This window comes from Rhineura floridana, chromosome 4, assembly GCF_030035675.1.
Source record: "Rhineura floridana isolate rRhiFlo1 chromosome 4, rRhiFlo1.hap2, whole genome shotgun sequence".
Taxonomy (NCBI): Eukaryota; Metazoa; Chordata; class Lepidosauria; order Squamata; family Rhineuridae; genus Rhineura; species Rhineura floridana.
Genome location: NC_084483.1, coordinates 136,678,072 through 136,694,986, shown reverse-complemented (window position 1 = coordinate 136,694,986; position 16,915 = coordinate 136,678,072). Strand labels below are relative to the sequence as shown.

The 16,915-nt window shown below is 44.3% G+C and overlaps 2 protein-coding genes across 9 annotated transcripts in view; one reads left to right on the top strand and one right to left on the bottom strand.

Annotated features, from left to right (window-relative positions):
• Window positions 1-16,915, top strand: part of B3GALNT2 (beta-1,3-N-acetylgalactosaminyltransferase 2) — an 86,779-nt gene that overhangs the window by 31,442 nt on the left and 38,422 nt on the right. For 4 of the 7 annotated variants that reach the window (XM_061624539.1, XM_061624540.1, XM_061624537.1 and 1 more), the window contains 4 exons: window positions 152-311; window positions 837-893; window positions 6,818-6,958; window positions 7,150-9,515. In XM_061624539.1, the coding sequence (XP_061480523.1) occupies window positions 152-311; window positions 837-893; window positions 6,818-6,958; window positions 7,150-7,284 (493 nt within the window). In that variant the 3' untranslated portion in view covers window positions 7,285-9,515. Of the gene's footprint in view, window positions 1-151; window positions 312-836; window positions 894-6,817; window positions 6,959-7,149; window positions 9,516-16,915 lie in introns of those variants that run through there. The other 3 variants (XM_061624538.1, XM_061624541.1, XM_061624542.1) reach the window with 3 other exon arrangements.
• Window positions 8,230-16,915, bottom strand: part of TBCE (tubulin folding cofactor E) — a 78,105-nt gene continuing 69,419 nt past the window's right edge. For both annotated transcript variants that reach the window (XM_061624544.1, XM_061624545.1), the window contains exons 16-17: window positions 8,751-8,842; window positions 8,230-8,503 (exon numbers count right to left, since the gene is read on the bottom strand). In XM_061624544.1, coding sequence (XP_061480528.1) covers window positions 8,411-8,503; window positions 8,751-8,842 — 185 coding nt within the window. In that variant the 3' untranslated portion in view covers window positions 8,230-8,410. The remainder of the gene's footprint in view (window positions 8,504-8,750; window positions 8,843-16,915) is intronic.

Sequence of the window (16,915 nt, the reverse complement as noted above, 5' to 3'; positions counted from 1 at the left end):
TAAAGGGGTATTTTGTTAAACTGTGGAATGAGTGCACCATTTCTCTCTAGGAAATGGATCAGATGAATAAATTGTCTGTTTGCCAGTCCTAGAAAAAGGACTTGATCCCCTTAAGGTTAGAGAACTTAAATAACTTTATTTTGGTCTCAAGTTTCAGATTAAATTGGGCAGTTGACCGCACTGGGAAGTGGCAAGAGCTAGAATATCCAAGTCCTGCATATCCAGCCTTTGCCTGCGGGTCTGGTTATGTTATTTCCAAAGACATTGTAGAATGGCTTGCAAGAAACTCAGAGAGACTAAAGATATATCAGGTAAGTATCCTGATAGGAGGAATGGAGATAAGGTGGGGGGAAATGGATGTCTCTTTATAGAATAAGTTGGATTACATACATATAGGTAGCATCTAGTACCGGGGTTGAAAAGCGTTTGGAGTAGCCCAGTCCAAGAGCTCCTATATGCATGTGTGAACTCTGCAGTGCCCACGCAGTTACCAGATTTGCAAGGGCTTCCCTCATACACCTAAATGGGAAAATCCTTACAAATGTGGAAGGAAGGTTCATGAGTCAGTCCACTGCTGTACATGTGGGATTTTAGATTGAAACAAAAAGTTACACAGTATTACACTGGAGTCAGGGGTTTCCAGTTGCATGGAAGCGTTCAGGTTCTCTAGTTGTTTGTTATCTCAAATATGGATGTCAAGACATCTATACACCACAAAAATGTAAAGTTGACTTATAAAACACAGCTAGATTAAGCATGTGTTAGACAGTTATTTTATGCTGATTTTGAGTCTTTGCTTTCCTTGTTTTTATTTTGATTTCAATGTGTGCACTTAGGGTGAAGATGTGAGTATGGGCATTTGGATGGCAGCCATTGGGCCAAAACGGTATCAGGTATGTTTTGACTAGGTTTGTTGAGTAACTGGGGCTGCAATCCTGTGTACATGCATTTGGAAATAAGCTACATTTAACTCACTGGGATTTCTGGATAAAACTGCATAGGATTTAACTGTAAAGATTTTTTGCTTGATTAATCACTTGTCTGACAAGTTGGACAATTTAATGTCTGCATATTACTAAAACCTCAATAGGTGTGGTGCCTTTTTCACATACTTCCTTCAGTATTAAAGAGTGGCCTTTATTCAAACAAGTCAATTGCTTGTTTTGAGATTGTATTTTTCATTTCCGAAACTGGAAGCAAAATGTAACCTTTAGTCTAATCAACTAAAGTTTAGGCCAAGATCCAAAAAACCATGAAACTATTTTCCATGGGTTCCAGACTTCTTAAACAGCAGCCAAAGCTCATGCCAAACTGCTTCTAAATCTGGGGTGTTTTAAAAGCAATTTGATAATAATTTTATTTTTTACTTTCCCCCACCACATTATCATTAAGTCTTACTAGCATGAACTCATTATATTAGCTTAAGCAGCTATCTGAATTCTGGTATTAGTTGATTAATCTACCTGTTAAATTTTATAACCTATTAAAGCTCAATTCTTTTTATCCCCCAAACACCACTCTATGTGCAATCTTTTTGAAAATCTAAGAGCTATTATGGGAAATCACATTGCAAAACAGTCCTATCCAAATATACCTTAACCACAGCCCTTTCAGGACATTTGACTATGATGCCAGACATCTAAATGTTCACATGGTTATGCAATAGGAACAATTATAACTATCTTGAAGGAGGATAACATGTGGTGGCACTTCTTCCTAAAATCTAAACATCAGGAAACATGAAAAAGAAAAAGATAAATACAAAACAGTTCAACATAATGCGACAGGAACATACTCTAAAAAAGCATTTCCACATATTATCATCCAAAATGTAGCTCTGATAGAGGCAGAAACCCCCCTGGATAGCTACAGTATTTTTTTTTAAAAAAACTTTCTGCCCCCCTGCCCCCCCAAATGCCCAATGACATGCCATAAGCTTTGGTTTTGCAGGACTTTGAAAGGCGCTTGTATTCCCAGGGGTTGACTTCTCAAGAGTCCATAACATAGCATAACAGTTACAACTGACATTATGGTACCTTTCATTATAATCCAGCAAATGAAAACCATTTGTGGGTGTTTTTGGATGAGGAGCGTCCACTGTATGGAATGCTGTTCTTAAGAGAGTTATTTCTTTTGCCTAATTCTAACCTATGTTAAGACATCTATTTATTCAGTAGTTACCAGTGAGCTAACGTATACTATTGTTTTAGCTTTTCTGATGGTGAAGCTTTAGGGTGGCTTTATATACTGTATTTTACTGCTGCTTTATTTGAACTTTTGATGCCATTCTTGTTCTTGGTTTTAATTTGAATACAGTCTGTTTCACACCTCAAGTAACATACATATTTCCACGGAACAGCATGCCATGTGGAAGCTTTGCTCCTTGGCTCAAAATGCCAAGGCACTCCATTGGTTCTAGTATTTTGAGAATCAATTATATTCAGCAGATCCTTGTGAAACAGTGATCTCTAAGTTAGGGATGGGGGATGTGTGGCCCTTCACAGGTCGTTGGACTACCACTCCCAACATTCCTACACACTGGCCATGCTGACCGGGGCTGATGGACACGGAGTCCAACAATGCCTGGAGGGGCACAGGTTCTTGATCCCTGTGCAACCTGTAACCTGATGGTTGCTGGCTTTTAAAACAATTAGATTCAGTCTTCAGAACTTTTAAGTTTTCAGTTCTAGTAGCAGCAAAGTATTTCTAGGTTTCCTACATATAACTTAAAAAGAATAGATCTGTAACTCCTGCTCTTTAATCTTCTTTGGTTTCTCACCATCCTTTATCTGAGTATCACATTCCTTCCCTCCTTTCAGTGGCTTTACTCTTTTGTCTACTTTAAACCAGTTGTTACTCCTAGCTGTGTTTTAAAGTAGGTCTACATATGAGTTTAAGCAGTGTTCAAGCACCATCCTTATTTTAAATGGAACATTGGTCTCACCTGAAGGGTGATTTTACTGGATGACAATGCATTAAGTGGGTTGTGATAGCCATCTAGCCTCCGAAGACAGGGAATCTGCTGTATCCTCTTTCTTCAGTGGCCAACTAGTTGCCCATGGGAAGCCCACAAGCAAGACCTGAGTGCAAGAGCATTTTCCCGTCCTGCGATTTCCAGGAGCTGGTATTCAGAAGCATACTGCCTCTGACTATTGAAGCAGAGCACAGGCATCATGGCTAGTAGCAATTGTTAGCCTCATCCTCCATGAATTTGCCTAATCTTTTAAAACAATCCATGTTGGTAGCCATCACCACCTCTAGTAGGAGCAAATTCCATAGTTTAATTGTGTGCTGTGTGAAGAAGTACTTTCTTTTATCTGTCCTGAATAGGTGTTGCTCTGTAGGCAGTCACTCCAATCCGTTTCATGATGAGACCCAGGAAGAATTGCCATGTTAGGACAGACAACATACAGTGAAAGGAAAAGGCAGCAAGGGGGAAAACCCCAGCAAAAATGGCAGTGCATAGAAAACAACTGCTTCCTCAAAAGGTCAGGAAAACTGTTAAAAACAGTCTTAGCATATATAAACACTAGAACATATCCATATAGAAACAAATTATGCAACAGACAACATTTAAAAAATGCTAAAAAACAGGCATTTCAGACTAGCAGCTTCTTCTGGAGAAATAGGGAGAGGGCTTGGACTGTCATCCAATAAAATCACTCTTCAGGTGAGGCCAGTGGCCCATTTTTCCTGGATGACAGAGCACCAAGTGTGATGTACCAAAGCAGCGTAAGTAGGGTGGGAGAACCCAAGCTGCTTAAGTCTGTGGAGCCATCTGTTCAGGACTTGCCTCCCAGAGGAGGTCTTGGCAGAGGCATAAACTTCGATTTTAATATTTAATAAACACTGAAGGAGCAAACCAAGTTGCTGCTCTGCAAATGTCCAACAGAGGGGTGTTAGTGGCAAAGGCTGCCATAGCAGACACAGACCTCATGGAATATGCCATCACATTAGGCAGCTTTATGGATATGTAAGCCAAGGCATTCAGTCAACAGGCCAAAGTAGACGAAGACACTTTCTTGCCCAGCATACTTGGGTGAAAGGACACAGAACATCTGTGGTTCTTTATATGATCCATGTAGATTTTAAGGGTCCCATGTATATCTAATCAGTGCCACGCTTTTTTCAAAGGGTGGACTGGGCTTGGGCAAGAGGAGGAGAGTACTAGGTTCTGATTGTAGTGGATTGAGGTATTCACCTTGGGCAAAAAGGAGGGATCAGTCCTGAAGATCATGTGGTCCTTGTGAAAGATAAGAGGTATTGGGCTAGGGAAAGGGCACCCAACTCCAAGATCCGTCATGTGGTCAAAACTATGAGAACACTACCATTTAGGAAAGGATTTGAAGTGGGACCAATGTGAGGAGTTTGAGCAGTGGGTGTTTCAGGGCGTGCAGTACTTTTGTCAAGTTCCAAGATGGAACACAATGGGCCACTGAAGCGGAAGAGGTTGCTCCTTGGAGAAAACAACACATCGGGCTGAGTCCCTATGGAACTGAACAATGAAGAGGACAAGATTGCAGAGATGGCTGAAGCCAGTCTCTGCAGGGTGTTTGGCCTTCAACCCCATCTTGAAGCCCTTCTGAGGAACACCAGGAGTTGCTGGATGGAGGTGCTGGAAGGGCGGATGTCCTGGGCTGCACACCAGCAAGCAAATGACTTCCAAGTTGATTGGTAGATTTTGGTTGTAAATGGGCAACACCAGACCAGGATGCCATCTATGACTGCAGGGGAGAACCCTGAATGCTTCAGTCACCACCACTTAAGTGCACACTGTCAACTTCAGCCAGTTTGCTGTACTGCCATACTGGGCCCTGAGATAGTAGATATGGGCAAATCAGGAGCTCAGCCAGAATGGATGGCTGGAGCAGGTTGGAAAACTAGAGCTGTTGAGGCCATGGGGGTGCCAAGAGGACCACTTGAGTCCTCTCCTCCCATTGTTTCCTCAAAATGTGTGCCAGAGAGCAGGATAGCCACATGTTGGTATGCTTCTTCCAAGTTAATGGAAGCCAGATAGTTCCCTGGCTGAAGTGCTTCCTGGGTCGTGTTTAGGGATTCCACCTTGAACTTGTGTTATTTCACAAATTGGTTCAGAAACCTTAGGTCCAAGATGGCCTTCCATGCAACATCTCTTTTGGGCATGACAAACAGGACGAAGTAGATTCCAGAGTAGAAGTCTGTGGAATCCACTCATTTGATTGCACAATATCCACCAGGCGTTGAATTGCAGCTGTCACCACAGGTTGCTTTTCTGGTGATTGGGAGACTGGAACTGGTACAAATTTTGTCGATGGTGTAACCCTGAAAGATGGAGTCTAGTAGCCATGAATCCAAAGTGATGGCCTTCCAGGAGCCTGCCATTAGCCGCAATAGCATCAGTACTGTTGTCAGCCATCACTCCCTGCGGACAAAGAATTGATAGGCCTACCCTGGGCTGGTTCTGCAGACACCTCTGGAAGCATGGTTTATACTCTATGGATGGCATGAGGTATGATATTTGCAATTCCTTCCAAGGAGCCAGCCTGTATGAAAAAGCTGAAGTGACTGATATGGTAAATATCTGCAGCAGGGCCGCCTCCTCTCCCTTTTTGTTGTAACCAGGAAGGGCTTGCACATTTCTTGGGGATTGACCATGATGTCCTTGAGTGTATGCTCAGCAAATTTGGTTCCCGCGTAAGACAGAATGGCTCTGACTGTTTGCATCCCAATGGCAGAGCCACCAAACTTATCTGATGATTCCTGAGTTAAAAAGCTCTGCCATGCTGGCTCTCACTCCTGTCAACCTCAGAGAGCAGCTCCTTTGCTCTGTGTTGATCTGCCATGCTGTGAGACGATGGTGGATGTCATGGATGAGCTGCCTCCTCATTGCCCATGTAACGCACCCTGAGAGATACATGGTCCTTGGTATTGGCAGAGTCAATTGTAAGTGGGGCGCCTGAGGCTTTTTTGTACTTTTTCCCCCTTTATGTGAAGATGGAGGGAATTTTGTTGATTAGGCTGCTTGGGAGGCATTATGAGATGTGGAAGTGGTTGAGAGGTTGACAAGGCTCGCCCCGCCAATGAGCAGGGCTGATTAGGAGCATCCTTGGAACTAGTAGTGGCCATGGCTGAGGCCACCATTGGAGGGCTTAGGATAGGCACCCATCCATCTCATGTGCAACTCTGGAAGTATGGTGGAATAAGCACCATGTAGAGCAAGTGACTCAAATAACTGCACTTTTAATTTTCACTAAGCCCAAGACGGGATGGGGGAAAAGTGAAGGAGCAGAGGAAGGCAGGAAAGCACAGAGAAAATGTGCAGTAGCAGGAAGGCAACACAGTGGCAGGTGGCAGAGAAATGGATGAATGAAGGCAAGAGGAAGATTGGGACTGAAGGATGTGGAGGGCTGAAGGTGTAGAAGAAAGAGTCTTGGGCAAGGGCAAGTGAAACAGGCACTTTTTGGGGGGGGTTAACAGGTGAAGAGAAAAAAGAGGCTCTTTTTAAAAAAAAGTTGCTGAAGAAGTAAAACAGTATGACAGCTTAGTGGAAAGGAATCATTCACAAGGTCTAGATGAGACTTCCCCAACCTTTGGGTCCCCAGATATTGTTGGACTACATCTCCCATTAGCCCCAACCAGCTTAGCCAATGGCCAAGGATGATGAGAATTGTAGTCCAACAACATCAGGGGATCCAAGGTTGAAGAACAGTGGTCTAGATTAAGGACTTTAGACTGTGATGTGCCTCAGATGAGGATAGGATAGGGACTGGAATGACTGGCTACAGAGCCGTAACTACTTCCTTAACTCTGCTGTTCATTTCTTGTCCTTGGACACTAGATGGTGATCACAACCCACTTGGTGGACTGTCATCCAGGGAAAATCTTATTTCTTACAGTTATATCCAGCCTTTTCTCCAAGGACCTTAAGGATAGTGCACATGGTTCTCCCCTCCCCATATTATCTTCACAAGCCTCTCAGGTGAGTTAGGCTGAGAGACCATGACTGGATCACCCACTGAGTTTCATGGTTCATGGGTGATTTAAACTCTGCTCATAGTCCAACATCTTACTTATGTTAAGAGGACACTTGTCTATGACGTTGGCCTCTTATCATTGTTTAAAGCATTTTGTTCCTATTGAAGAGCCACTGAAATTAATTCTCTTAAACAGGACAGTCTCTGGTTGTGTGAGAAGACATGTGAGAGTGGCATGCTATCATCTCCACAGTATTCTCCTGAGGAACTTGCAGAGCTCTGGAGAGTAAAGGAACTTTGTGGAGACCCCTGCAAATGTGAAGAAAGATGAAGACATGACACAATACAGCATCAGCTGAATACTGCCAGCACATATGGGAAACTGGAGGAGTTTTCAGTTACGCATTAGTGATAAAGGGAAAGGCTCAAAAGCAGCTTCCAAAAAACTTCCTTACGTAAGACAACACGAATCTCCTATGTAGTTTGTCACTTGTGACAAATATAAGTATGTAAGTGGCAGTTATATGTGCCTCCCCACTCCCAAGTGACAGGGTGAGAGAGATGGATATTCACTATGGGTGCAAACTACATATGGTATTTGAACATTTCTCACTAGTTTATTCATGTAGCTAAATTGTCTTGTGGCAAGTGGCCCTTTAACAAATTTTTGCAGTAGTATACTTGTGTGGCATTGTGTGTTACTATAGAGGTCAATCAGCTGAGGCAGACTGCATACATCTGGGGGGCATTTTAAGACTTGTGAAATTAAGCTTATAGTAGCATGACTAATTTCAATCTGATCCCAATTCAGGAGACAGGACTAGGTAGTATACCAGTATTCTTCTCATAGGCACTTTTTATTCTACAACTGACTAAAGAAAGGCATTGAATGGTTCAATAATTTGGCGGTTCTTCATACCTTGAACCAACAAATGAAGGGACCAGGTTATTTCTCCTATGAGTAGTATGAATACAGAACACTAAGGCTGCAATCCTGTACGCCCTTGGGGGAGTAAGGTTGAGTAGGATTGTGCTGTAAGTAGGTGTGTTTGCTTAGTAAAATGCTTGCTAGTTAATACATGGCATTCAGGCCAGATGGGCAATGAGAATACCTCTGATTTTAATTCTATGGGTGTTACAGTTGTCTATATAATAATTAGAGGGGGTTTTAAAAGTCCCACCAACTTCTAAAGGTTAGCAGTGTAGCACAAACCATTAATTAAACTCGTTTCCATTAAGGTGGTTAAAGCTTACCTTTTGTCAATGAGGCATGGCACCATTTTAAAGAGACATTTATTAACAAAGTACAGTATCTACTAGTTTGCCTAGTAAATAAGCTTTCAATTTTTTCATATCAAGGTTCTTCCGCATAATACAGGTAAAAATCAATATATACACTTGCGTAGAGGCTCTGCTAGCAGCATACAACTTCTCTTTAAAAGATGTAAAGGCAGCTGTTACCATCGTACTAGAATGCAATCTTCATTTTCGATAGAGTAAAATTGCAAGGGCTTTAGATCATTGTCTAGTTCAAATTCCTTGCCTTTCATCTAGGATTTAAAAAGAACCAGACATTAGACTCACATTTTAATCTTGTATACAATTTTTTAAAAGATTGAAGATGTGAGGTCAAGCCCCCACCACGCAAAGTGAAGCTGAATAATATCCCAAACTATGGTTATGATTGCTGTTCTTTAAAGGAATCAATTTAATAGTGTTAGAGTGTTGACCATAGCAATGTGACAAATTATATTACTTTGAATTCATGTATTGTTGTATTACTGAACTTGAACTTACTTTAGAACTTTCATAGGATAGTTTCAGTTCTGAACCTGGGATTTTAAGTAGCCGATACAGCAATCCTTTGACCTTCTGAATAGTCATAGTTTCTGTATAGGAAAAAGAAAATTGTTCAACTACATATAGTTACCATTTGATGCATTTAAGTCTAGCAAGCACTGATATAAAAGCAAATTCATTGATGTTGCTCTTGCAGCTCCGAAGAAGCAATTATCAGCACCACCTCAATTTGACATAAAGTTTGTAAAACGTAAAAAACTATAAACCAAATTAGAGTTTCCAGTTTGTGTATACAACATACTGACCTAAGTGACCTTCAGGACTTAGTTTATGGCATTTGCTCTTTTGTACCCTGACTGAAGCCCTTCCCTCTGCAGAAAATGAATGCTATTCTAGGACCACATTACAAAGTCCCCAAAATTATGTATGCTAATTAGTTCCAGATTAGCAGTAGCTTTATGTGCTTGTATTACAAACCAATGCATATGAACATGAAGGTGTATTTTTGTAGTGCAACTTGGAGTAAATTAGTTTTTTTAAAAAATCTCTAAATTTAAACAATGCAAGATACTGACTATTCTGGGTAATCCCCCCTTTCATTTAAAGCTTTATCTGAAGGCACAGCAATAGTGAGTTACTCTATTGTCACAAAATGTACTTAGAAAAATATTTTTCTATTAACTTTTTGGAAAAGCTGTATATTTTATGCAACTTGTGATACATGTGATTTTTATTTTAGAATAAATACTTTTCAAAATACAACATTCAAATTTCTCATTAAGATCGTCTGATAAATGGGTCATGTGTCGTATAAAAATAAGACAGTGGAGTAGAGGGTGCACCATCTTTCACCAGAAAGTCCTGCGGAAAGTGATGGGCTTTGCATCCATAGAACAAATGCTATTTGTTCACACAAAGAAATTTTAAGTGATATCAGGCTATTTTTGCTTGAATATGGGTGCTGCAAGACTGCAAATGGGTCTTCGGCTTGCAAGCTTTCCCCACTTGTTGAAAATAAGGCTTAAACAGGGAAATTCAGAGTTCTCTCAATAGCCTCCTTTACCTGGATACAGAATGTGCTAGAGAAAACAAGCCACAACTAAATTAGCTATAGTCACTCTGTGATTCAGTATTGTGCGTAAACATAAAAATCTGAACTACTACATAGTTTATCATTTAAATTAAAGTTGGTCATGATATTTTTATTTTATTTCTTAATTTTCTATCCTGCTGTTCCTCCCAGAAGGAGCTCAGGGTAGCAAACAAGGGACAAAACACTAAAAAAATCTTAAAACAATGTCTTTAAAACATCTTCTTAAAAGAATTCTTTAAAAACATATTTAAAAGTAAATGATACACATTTATAAATATATATACAGCTGCACAAAGCTTCTCAATATTACCAAAAGTCTATATTGAGAGGAAAGAATGTAATTTATACAAATTTTAGCCTTTAAAAAAAGTTAAGATTAGTTCACTGAATGCCCTTTGGCAATTACTCAAGTTCAGTGTTGTCCTGCTAACCTCAACAGAGGCCTAGTTTTCATTAAAAACTATCATACTGGATAAAAATCCAGAATCCTTTCCCCTGACACCTAGTTTTCTATGAGGATGGATCTTTTTTTTAATGGAAGAGCATTTAAGTATGTGAACTTTCATCTGCAATATGCAATAGTACACACAAGTTTATCAACTCAGTGATAACTAGGGCTCAAAGAGCTAATTCAGTCAGCAGAGAACGGGCTTTTTAAAAGGGAAAACAAGGACAATGGAGGAGAATGGACCATTGGTCTCACCTGAAGGGTGATTTTCATATGAGTACGGTCCTCACAGCGGGTATTAGCTCCACCTATCGTGCGAAGGCAAGAATGTTTTTGAAGTGAAGACTAGGGGCGTCAGGCCCCTCCCACTCTCCAGTTCATTCGCAGCGAGTTTATAGAGAGAAATCTAAAAATAGAACAGGGCCAACAGGCCTGCCAGCAGGAAAATAACATGCATAATAACATGACTCTAACATAGCGATATAACAGAACTAGAAGTCTTGACTTCACTAGTAACTTTAAATACAACAGTGTAACAATAATATATAACAGCTTAGTAAGCTATCTATACATCCTCCAACTGGGAGGGTCGTGAGGACCGTACTCATATGAAAATCACCCTTCAGGTGAGACCAATGGTCCATTTTCCATATGAGTCCGGTCCTCACAGCGGGATGTACCAAAGCAGCCCATAATAGGGAGGGACCACCCACATGCTAGTCGTCATTAAGAACCTGTTGCAACACTCGTCTGCCAAAAGAAGCGTCAGCAGAGGCATAACGATCTATTTTATAATGACTTATAAACGAGTGTGGGGTAGCCCAAACTGCAGCCCTGCAGATATCAGCAACAGGAGCGTTGGTAGAAAATGCAGCTGTAGTAGCCGCTGACCTGGTTGAATGAGCAGTTATGCTAGCTGGTACTGGAAGCTTAAGTGACTCATAATCTAAGGCAATACATGCCCGCAACCAGTGGGATAAGGTGGAATTAGCTACTTTATGCCCCATAGACCTTGGATTAAAGGATACAAACAAAGACTCGGTCCTTCTGATATCCTGAGTCCTGGACAGGTAGGTCTTGAAAGCCCTCCGGACATCCAACGAATGCCAAGCCTTCTCGAGAGGATGGGTAGGATTCGGGCAAAAGGAAGGCAAAACAATGTCCTGGTTGCAATGGAAAACTGAGTCAACCTTGGGACGGAAGAATCAGTCTTCAGTACAACAGAGTCCTTATGGAAGACGCAGAGATGGCGAGCAGAAAACAATGCGCCCAACTCCGAAACTCGTCTGGCAGATGTGATTACGATCAGGAACAAGACCTTGAAGGACAGCATACGTAAAGGCACAGTCCTGATGGGTTCAAACGGAGGGCGTTGCAAAGCCTGCAGAACCTTCGACAGGCTCCATGAGGGAAACCGATGGGCAATAGCTGGAGATTGTAGGGCGACTCCCCTCAGAAAGCGTTTGATGAACGGATGTGAGGCAATAGTCGCACCAGAAGAAGACACTGATAAAATAGACGACAAAGTCGAGGCATGTTGACGTAATGTGTTGGGTCTGAGTCCCATCATAAGGCTGCTATGGAGATATTGTAGCACCTGCTGCATGGTGGCCTGGGATGGATCATGATGGTGGGACTGGCACCACTTGGAAAAAGCCACCCAAGTATGTTGATAAATACGAGTGGTAGATGGTCTTCTCGAGGCCAAGATAATATCAATAACAGCGTCAGACAGGCCAGCCGACCTCAAATGTCCCCGTTCAAAAGCCACGCTGTTAGATTGAACCAAGTGGGGTCCTGATGCCAAACTGGGTCCTGGGATAGAAGATCTGGCCTGACCGGAAGCGTCCAAGGATCCGTCACTGACATTGCGAGAAGATCCGAAAAACACGGTCGACGTGGCCAATATGGTGCTATCAGAACCAGTTGTGCCCTCTCGCTCCGTGCCTTCCTCAAGGTTTTGGTTAACAATGGTATTGGAGGGAAGGCGTACAAAAGACCGTCTGGCCATGGTATTGACAGAGCATCCACTGCTTCCGCTGTTGTGTCTAGGTATCGGGCAAAATACCTGGGAAGCTGGCAATTGCGACTGGAAGCAAACAGGTCGATGGAAAAGTTGCCGAACCGACACTGGAGACAATGGAAAATGGTTGGATGAAGTTTCCATTCTCCCGGAAAGACCTGTTGTCTGCTGAGCCAGTCTGCAGTCACATTCCAGATCCCTCTGAGATGTTCTGCTTTCAGGGATTGCAGATATTGTTCTGCCCAGCCGAAGATGAGGAAAGCTAGGTCCTGCAGAGAACGGGACCTGGTGCCCCCGTCTGTTCACATGTGATTTTACACATGTGTTGTCCGTTCGAATGAGGACATGGGCCAAAGGGAACAGCGACTGAAAATGAAGTAGAGCCAAGTGGACAGTCTTTAGCTCCAGCCAATTGATGCTCTGAGTTTGCTCTGCCGTGGACCAGACCCCCTGAACATACTGGGAGTTGCAGTGGGCTCCCCAGCCGATGAGACTGGTATCTGTGGTGACAACAGTCCTGCGGGGGTCTCTGAAAGGAGTGCCCTTGGAAAGATGTTGGACCCTCGTCCACCAGCGGAATGAAAGGCGGAGAGCTGAGTTTAAGGGGATTGCTCGATGGTTTGAGCTGGCAATGTCATGTTGGAACGGTAGCAAGGCCCACTGGAGGTGGCGAGTATGAGCTCGAGCCCATGGCACAATATGGATAGTAGAGATGAGCATTCCGAGCGCCCTGGCTAGAAGCATGACGTCTGCGAAGGTTTTGTGCATCAGAGATCTTGTGATGTCTGTGATAGCAGTTATGCGATCTGATGATAGGAACACCGTCGCTTGTAGGGTGTCCAACATTGCACCTAGATGCTGTAGACGTTGCATTGGTTGTAGATGGCTTTTGTCGAAGTTGACTAGCCAACCGTGGGCCTCTACCCTGGAGGCGTCTGTTCCAGCCTCCTCTGGAGGAACGGAAATCATATGTTGGGAACTCGCGGCCTCATCCCCCAGGCCGCGTTCCTCGAAAGGGCTGAGACGTGCGGTATGAAGCGAAACATCTAAAAGGTCTGCGCTCCATGTTTTTGACGGTGGCCAAGACGGGCTTTTGAGTGTCCTTAGGGTCAACAAGCACCGCTTTTAGTGCTTCCTCACCAAAAAGTAATGAACCGGCATAAGGTGCCCGTGATAGATTAACTCTGGCAGTAGGGTCGGCCTGACAGTGACGAAGCCAGAGGGTCCATCGGGCCACGACTTGAGATGCCATTGCGCGTGCTGCTAGTTGATTTGCGTCCAAGGTGGCGTCGGCCACGAAGGCAGCTGTTTTGTGCAATTTTATAAGCGATCTGCGCATTGAAACAGGATCTGGATTGGGATCCTCGATGAGGTCATCCAACCACATCATCACTGCCCTGGCAAAGATAGAAGCTGAGGTTGATGCACGCATGGAAAAGGCGGTGACCTCATGGGTTTTGCGTAGTGCAAAGTCCAGTCTCCGCTCAGTAGCATCCTTTAAATGAGATTCTCCTTCCCTTGGCAAGAGGGATCTGGAAACTAAGCTAGAAATAGGCTCGTCTATGCCAGGGACGGCCAGTTTGGTAGCAAAGTCTGGGGCCAAAGCATAAAGTCTGTCCGCAATGTTATTAAATCGGCGTGCTTGTAGGGGGTGAGCCCATTCGTCTTTGGCCAGTTTGGCGATGGGGTCTGGCACGGGAAGGTAGTGTTCAGCTGGGGTGGGGGATTTCAAAACCCTAGCCCCCTTTAAGACGGGGGTGGAAGAAGCAGTTGGAGTGGATTGAAGGCCAAGAGTGTTCAACACTCTGCGCGCCAGAGGCTGGTAGTCTGAGGCGTCGAAGAGGTGATAGGATGTGTCCTGCTCATGCTCAGAATGGTCACTCCATTCATCTCCGTCTTGCAGCGTGAATGCGGACTCCTCCTCACTAGAGGTGTCATCAACGAACCTGCCCCTGGCAACCTCAAATGGGTCAGGCGAACCTGATGGGTTTGCCTCACTGTGTACAAATTGGTCCCGGCTGTGTTGAGGGATAGCAGGAACTTGAGGCGGTGGCTGTCTCTGAGCAAAAAACGAGAACATGCCTTGGAGTTGTGAGATAAACTCCTGGGACAGCTGCCACAGGTAGTGTAGAGGAGTAAGCCCCAAGTTGGATGACCGTTGGCTGCTCAGGAAAGCCCGGAAAGTCCTCCTCGTCAGAGGAAGTAGCAGGGGACTGAAAAAGGGTAGTTAGTTGTGCAGGGGTTGACCCCTGAGGAGCCAGAACAGAGACATAGCGTGGCCGCTTGGCAGTGCTGTAGCTGGAAAGGTGCTTTGTTTTGGCAACCGCTTTCGCATGCTTATGTTTGACCGCCTTAGGTGGTTTAGGCTTGGTCGCCTGGCTTGTCTCTGTATGATGTTTTGGCATGGGCGCCTGGGTTGTCTCTGGCTGTTCTGCCATCATACACACTTAGCGTGCTTAGTCTTAGTCGCCTTAGAATGTTGCGGTTTGGCTGTTCGCGACATGTCTGGCTGTTCTGCCATCTTATATTTACTTTGGGTACAATACACGGCCACAGAGGGGGCAGGATGTAGAGACCCGAACTGGCACAGTGTACGACCACAGAGGGGGTAGGATACACTGGCAGATGGCGAAGTGCACGGCCACAGAGGGGGCAGGATGCACTATGGTATCAGCGTTAGTATAATATAGGCTGTATTTCAGGCTTGTACACGGCCACAGAGGGGGCAGGATGTACAGTATATATAGTTCAGACTGAGTACACGGCCACAGAGGGGGCAGGATGCACTATGTTAGCGTCAATATAAAACTGTATGCTGGAATTCAGGCTTGTTACACAGCTAGATGTGGCAGAAAGTACAGTGTATAATCCAGGTTTAGTACACGGTCACAGAGGGGGCAGGATGCACTATTGCTGTTCAGGTCATCAATTGAGATTGGGATCACAGCCTTAATGATACAGTCACAGCCACAGCCTTAATGATACAGTCACAGCCACAGCCTTAATGATACAGTCAGTGGGGCAGGCAAAATAGTTATGGATTTGTGTGTAAGGAGCCTGTCTAAATCATATAGGGTAGCTGTACACGGCACACGACTGGGGCAGAATGCACAGACCCGAAGAAGCTCAGTACACAGCACACGACTGGGGCAGAATGCACTGGCAGATAGCTAAGTACACTGCCACGATGGGGCAGAATGTACACTATGAACAGGCTTGGAACAGGCTCAGTATACGGCACACGACTGGGACAGAATGCACTGGCAGATGTCTGAGTACACTGCCACGATGGGACAGAATGTACAGAGTTAACTGTTCAGACAGCTCTTATGTGGGGTAAAAGTCAAGCCGCTTGTATAGTATTCACAGCCTTGTATGTATCAACAGTCTTGTACACTGCCACGTAGGGGCAGAATGCACAGTTCAGGCGGCTTGGTGGAGAATCAACAGCCTGTATACGTTTATGATAGTGCAGTTGATAACGTTGTAGGAGCCAGCAGCAGTGTTGGGGTCGATAGATCGTACTGTGAGGGCTAATGAAGAGGCTTGGCTCGGCCAACTAGGGCCCTGACAATAGAAAGCCCCCCCCCCTTGGCACTGTAACTGACTAGACAGCAACAAACGGGAAGGGAGAGTCAAACAAAATGGCATCCGCAAAAAGGGCGGGAAAATAAGCCAATCAGAAAAAACTTGGGGCGATAAAGGAGCAATGGCGGCACTTAGGAAAATGAGCTGCAGCCACCAGTTCCGAGGGCAGTCGCGGCAATCTCAAAAGCCTGGATGACGGAACAGCCCAACCAAAGGGATGAAAAAGAGCCATAGCTGCAGGCTCTGGAGCTGCCGTGAAAAAAGTAAAGTGGCAGCAATACTGAGAGCAGCAGCCGCAAGCTCTCAGTTAATTCTAGGTGGCTTTCTGAGGGGGGGAAGAACCGCAGCCACGGTCTCCCGTAACGTCACTGAGCTTCAGGAGGCAAAGGGAAGCCGTATGGACAGGCTCCTTCTATAGGGGGAGAGAACCGCAGCCGCGGTCTCCCGTAACGTCACTGAGTTTCAGGAGGCAAAAGGAAGCCGTATGGACAGGCTCCTTATGTAGGTAAGCCAAAGAAGTCAGGAAAAAATGCTGCAGAGCGGGCCAGGAAGCCGCGATCGCAAGCTCCTGATTAGAGCTGCGTCAGCTGCCAGAGAACAAAAGGAGCCGCAGCCGCAGCCTCCCTGAGAGCCGTTAGGCAATTTACTGGGGAAAACGAAAAGCCCCAGTAAAGGAACAAATATGAGGAAACAAAACAGTTGAGACAGAACAGAGGGAAGGGAAGGTACAGACTAGACACACAAACCTCCCACTCCGTCACAAAAATACAGAAAAAAATTATCTAAAGCTACACTGTCAAGGATTACAAACTTGTTTGATACGAAGGCAAGAATGAACTGGAGAGTGGGAGGGGCCTGATGCCCCTAGTCTTGACTTCAAAAACATTCTTGCCTTTGCACGATAGGTGGAGCTAATACCCGCTGTGAGGACCGGACTCATATGGAAAATTAAAATACACCACATTTGGAGTGAATAACACTGATCCCAGAAGAGAAAATACTTCATAGGA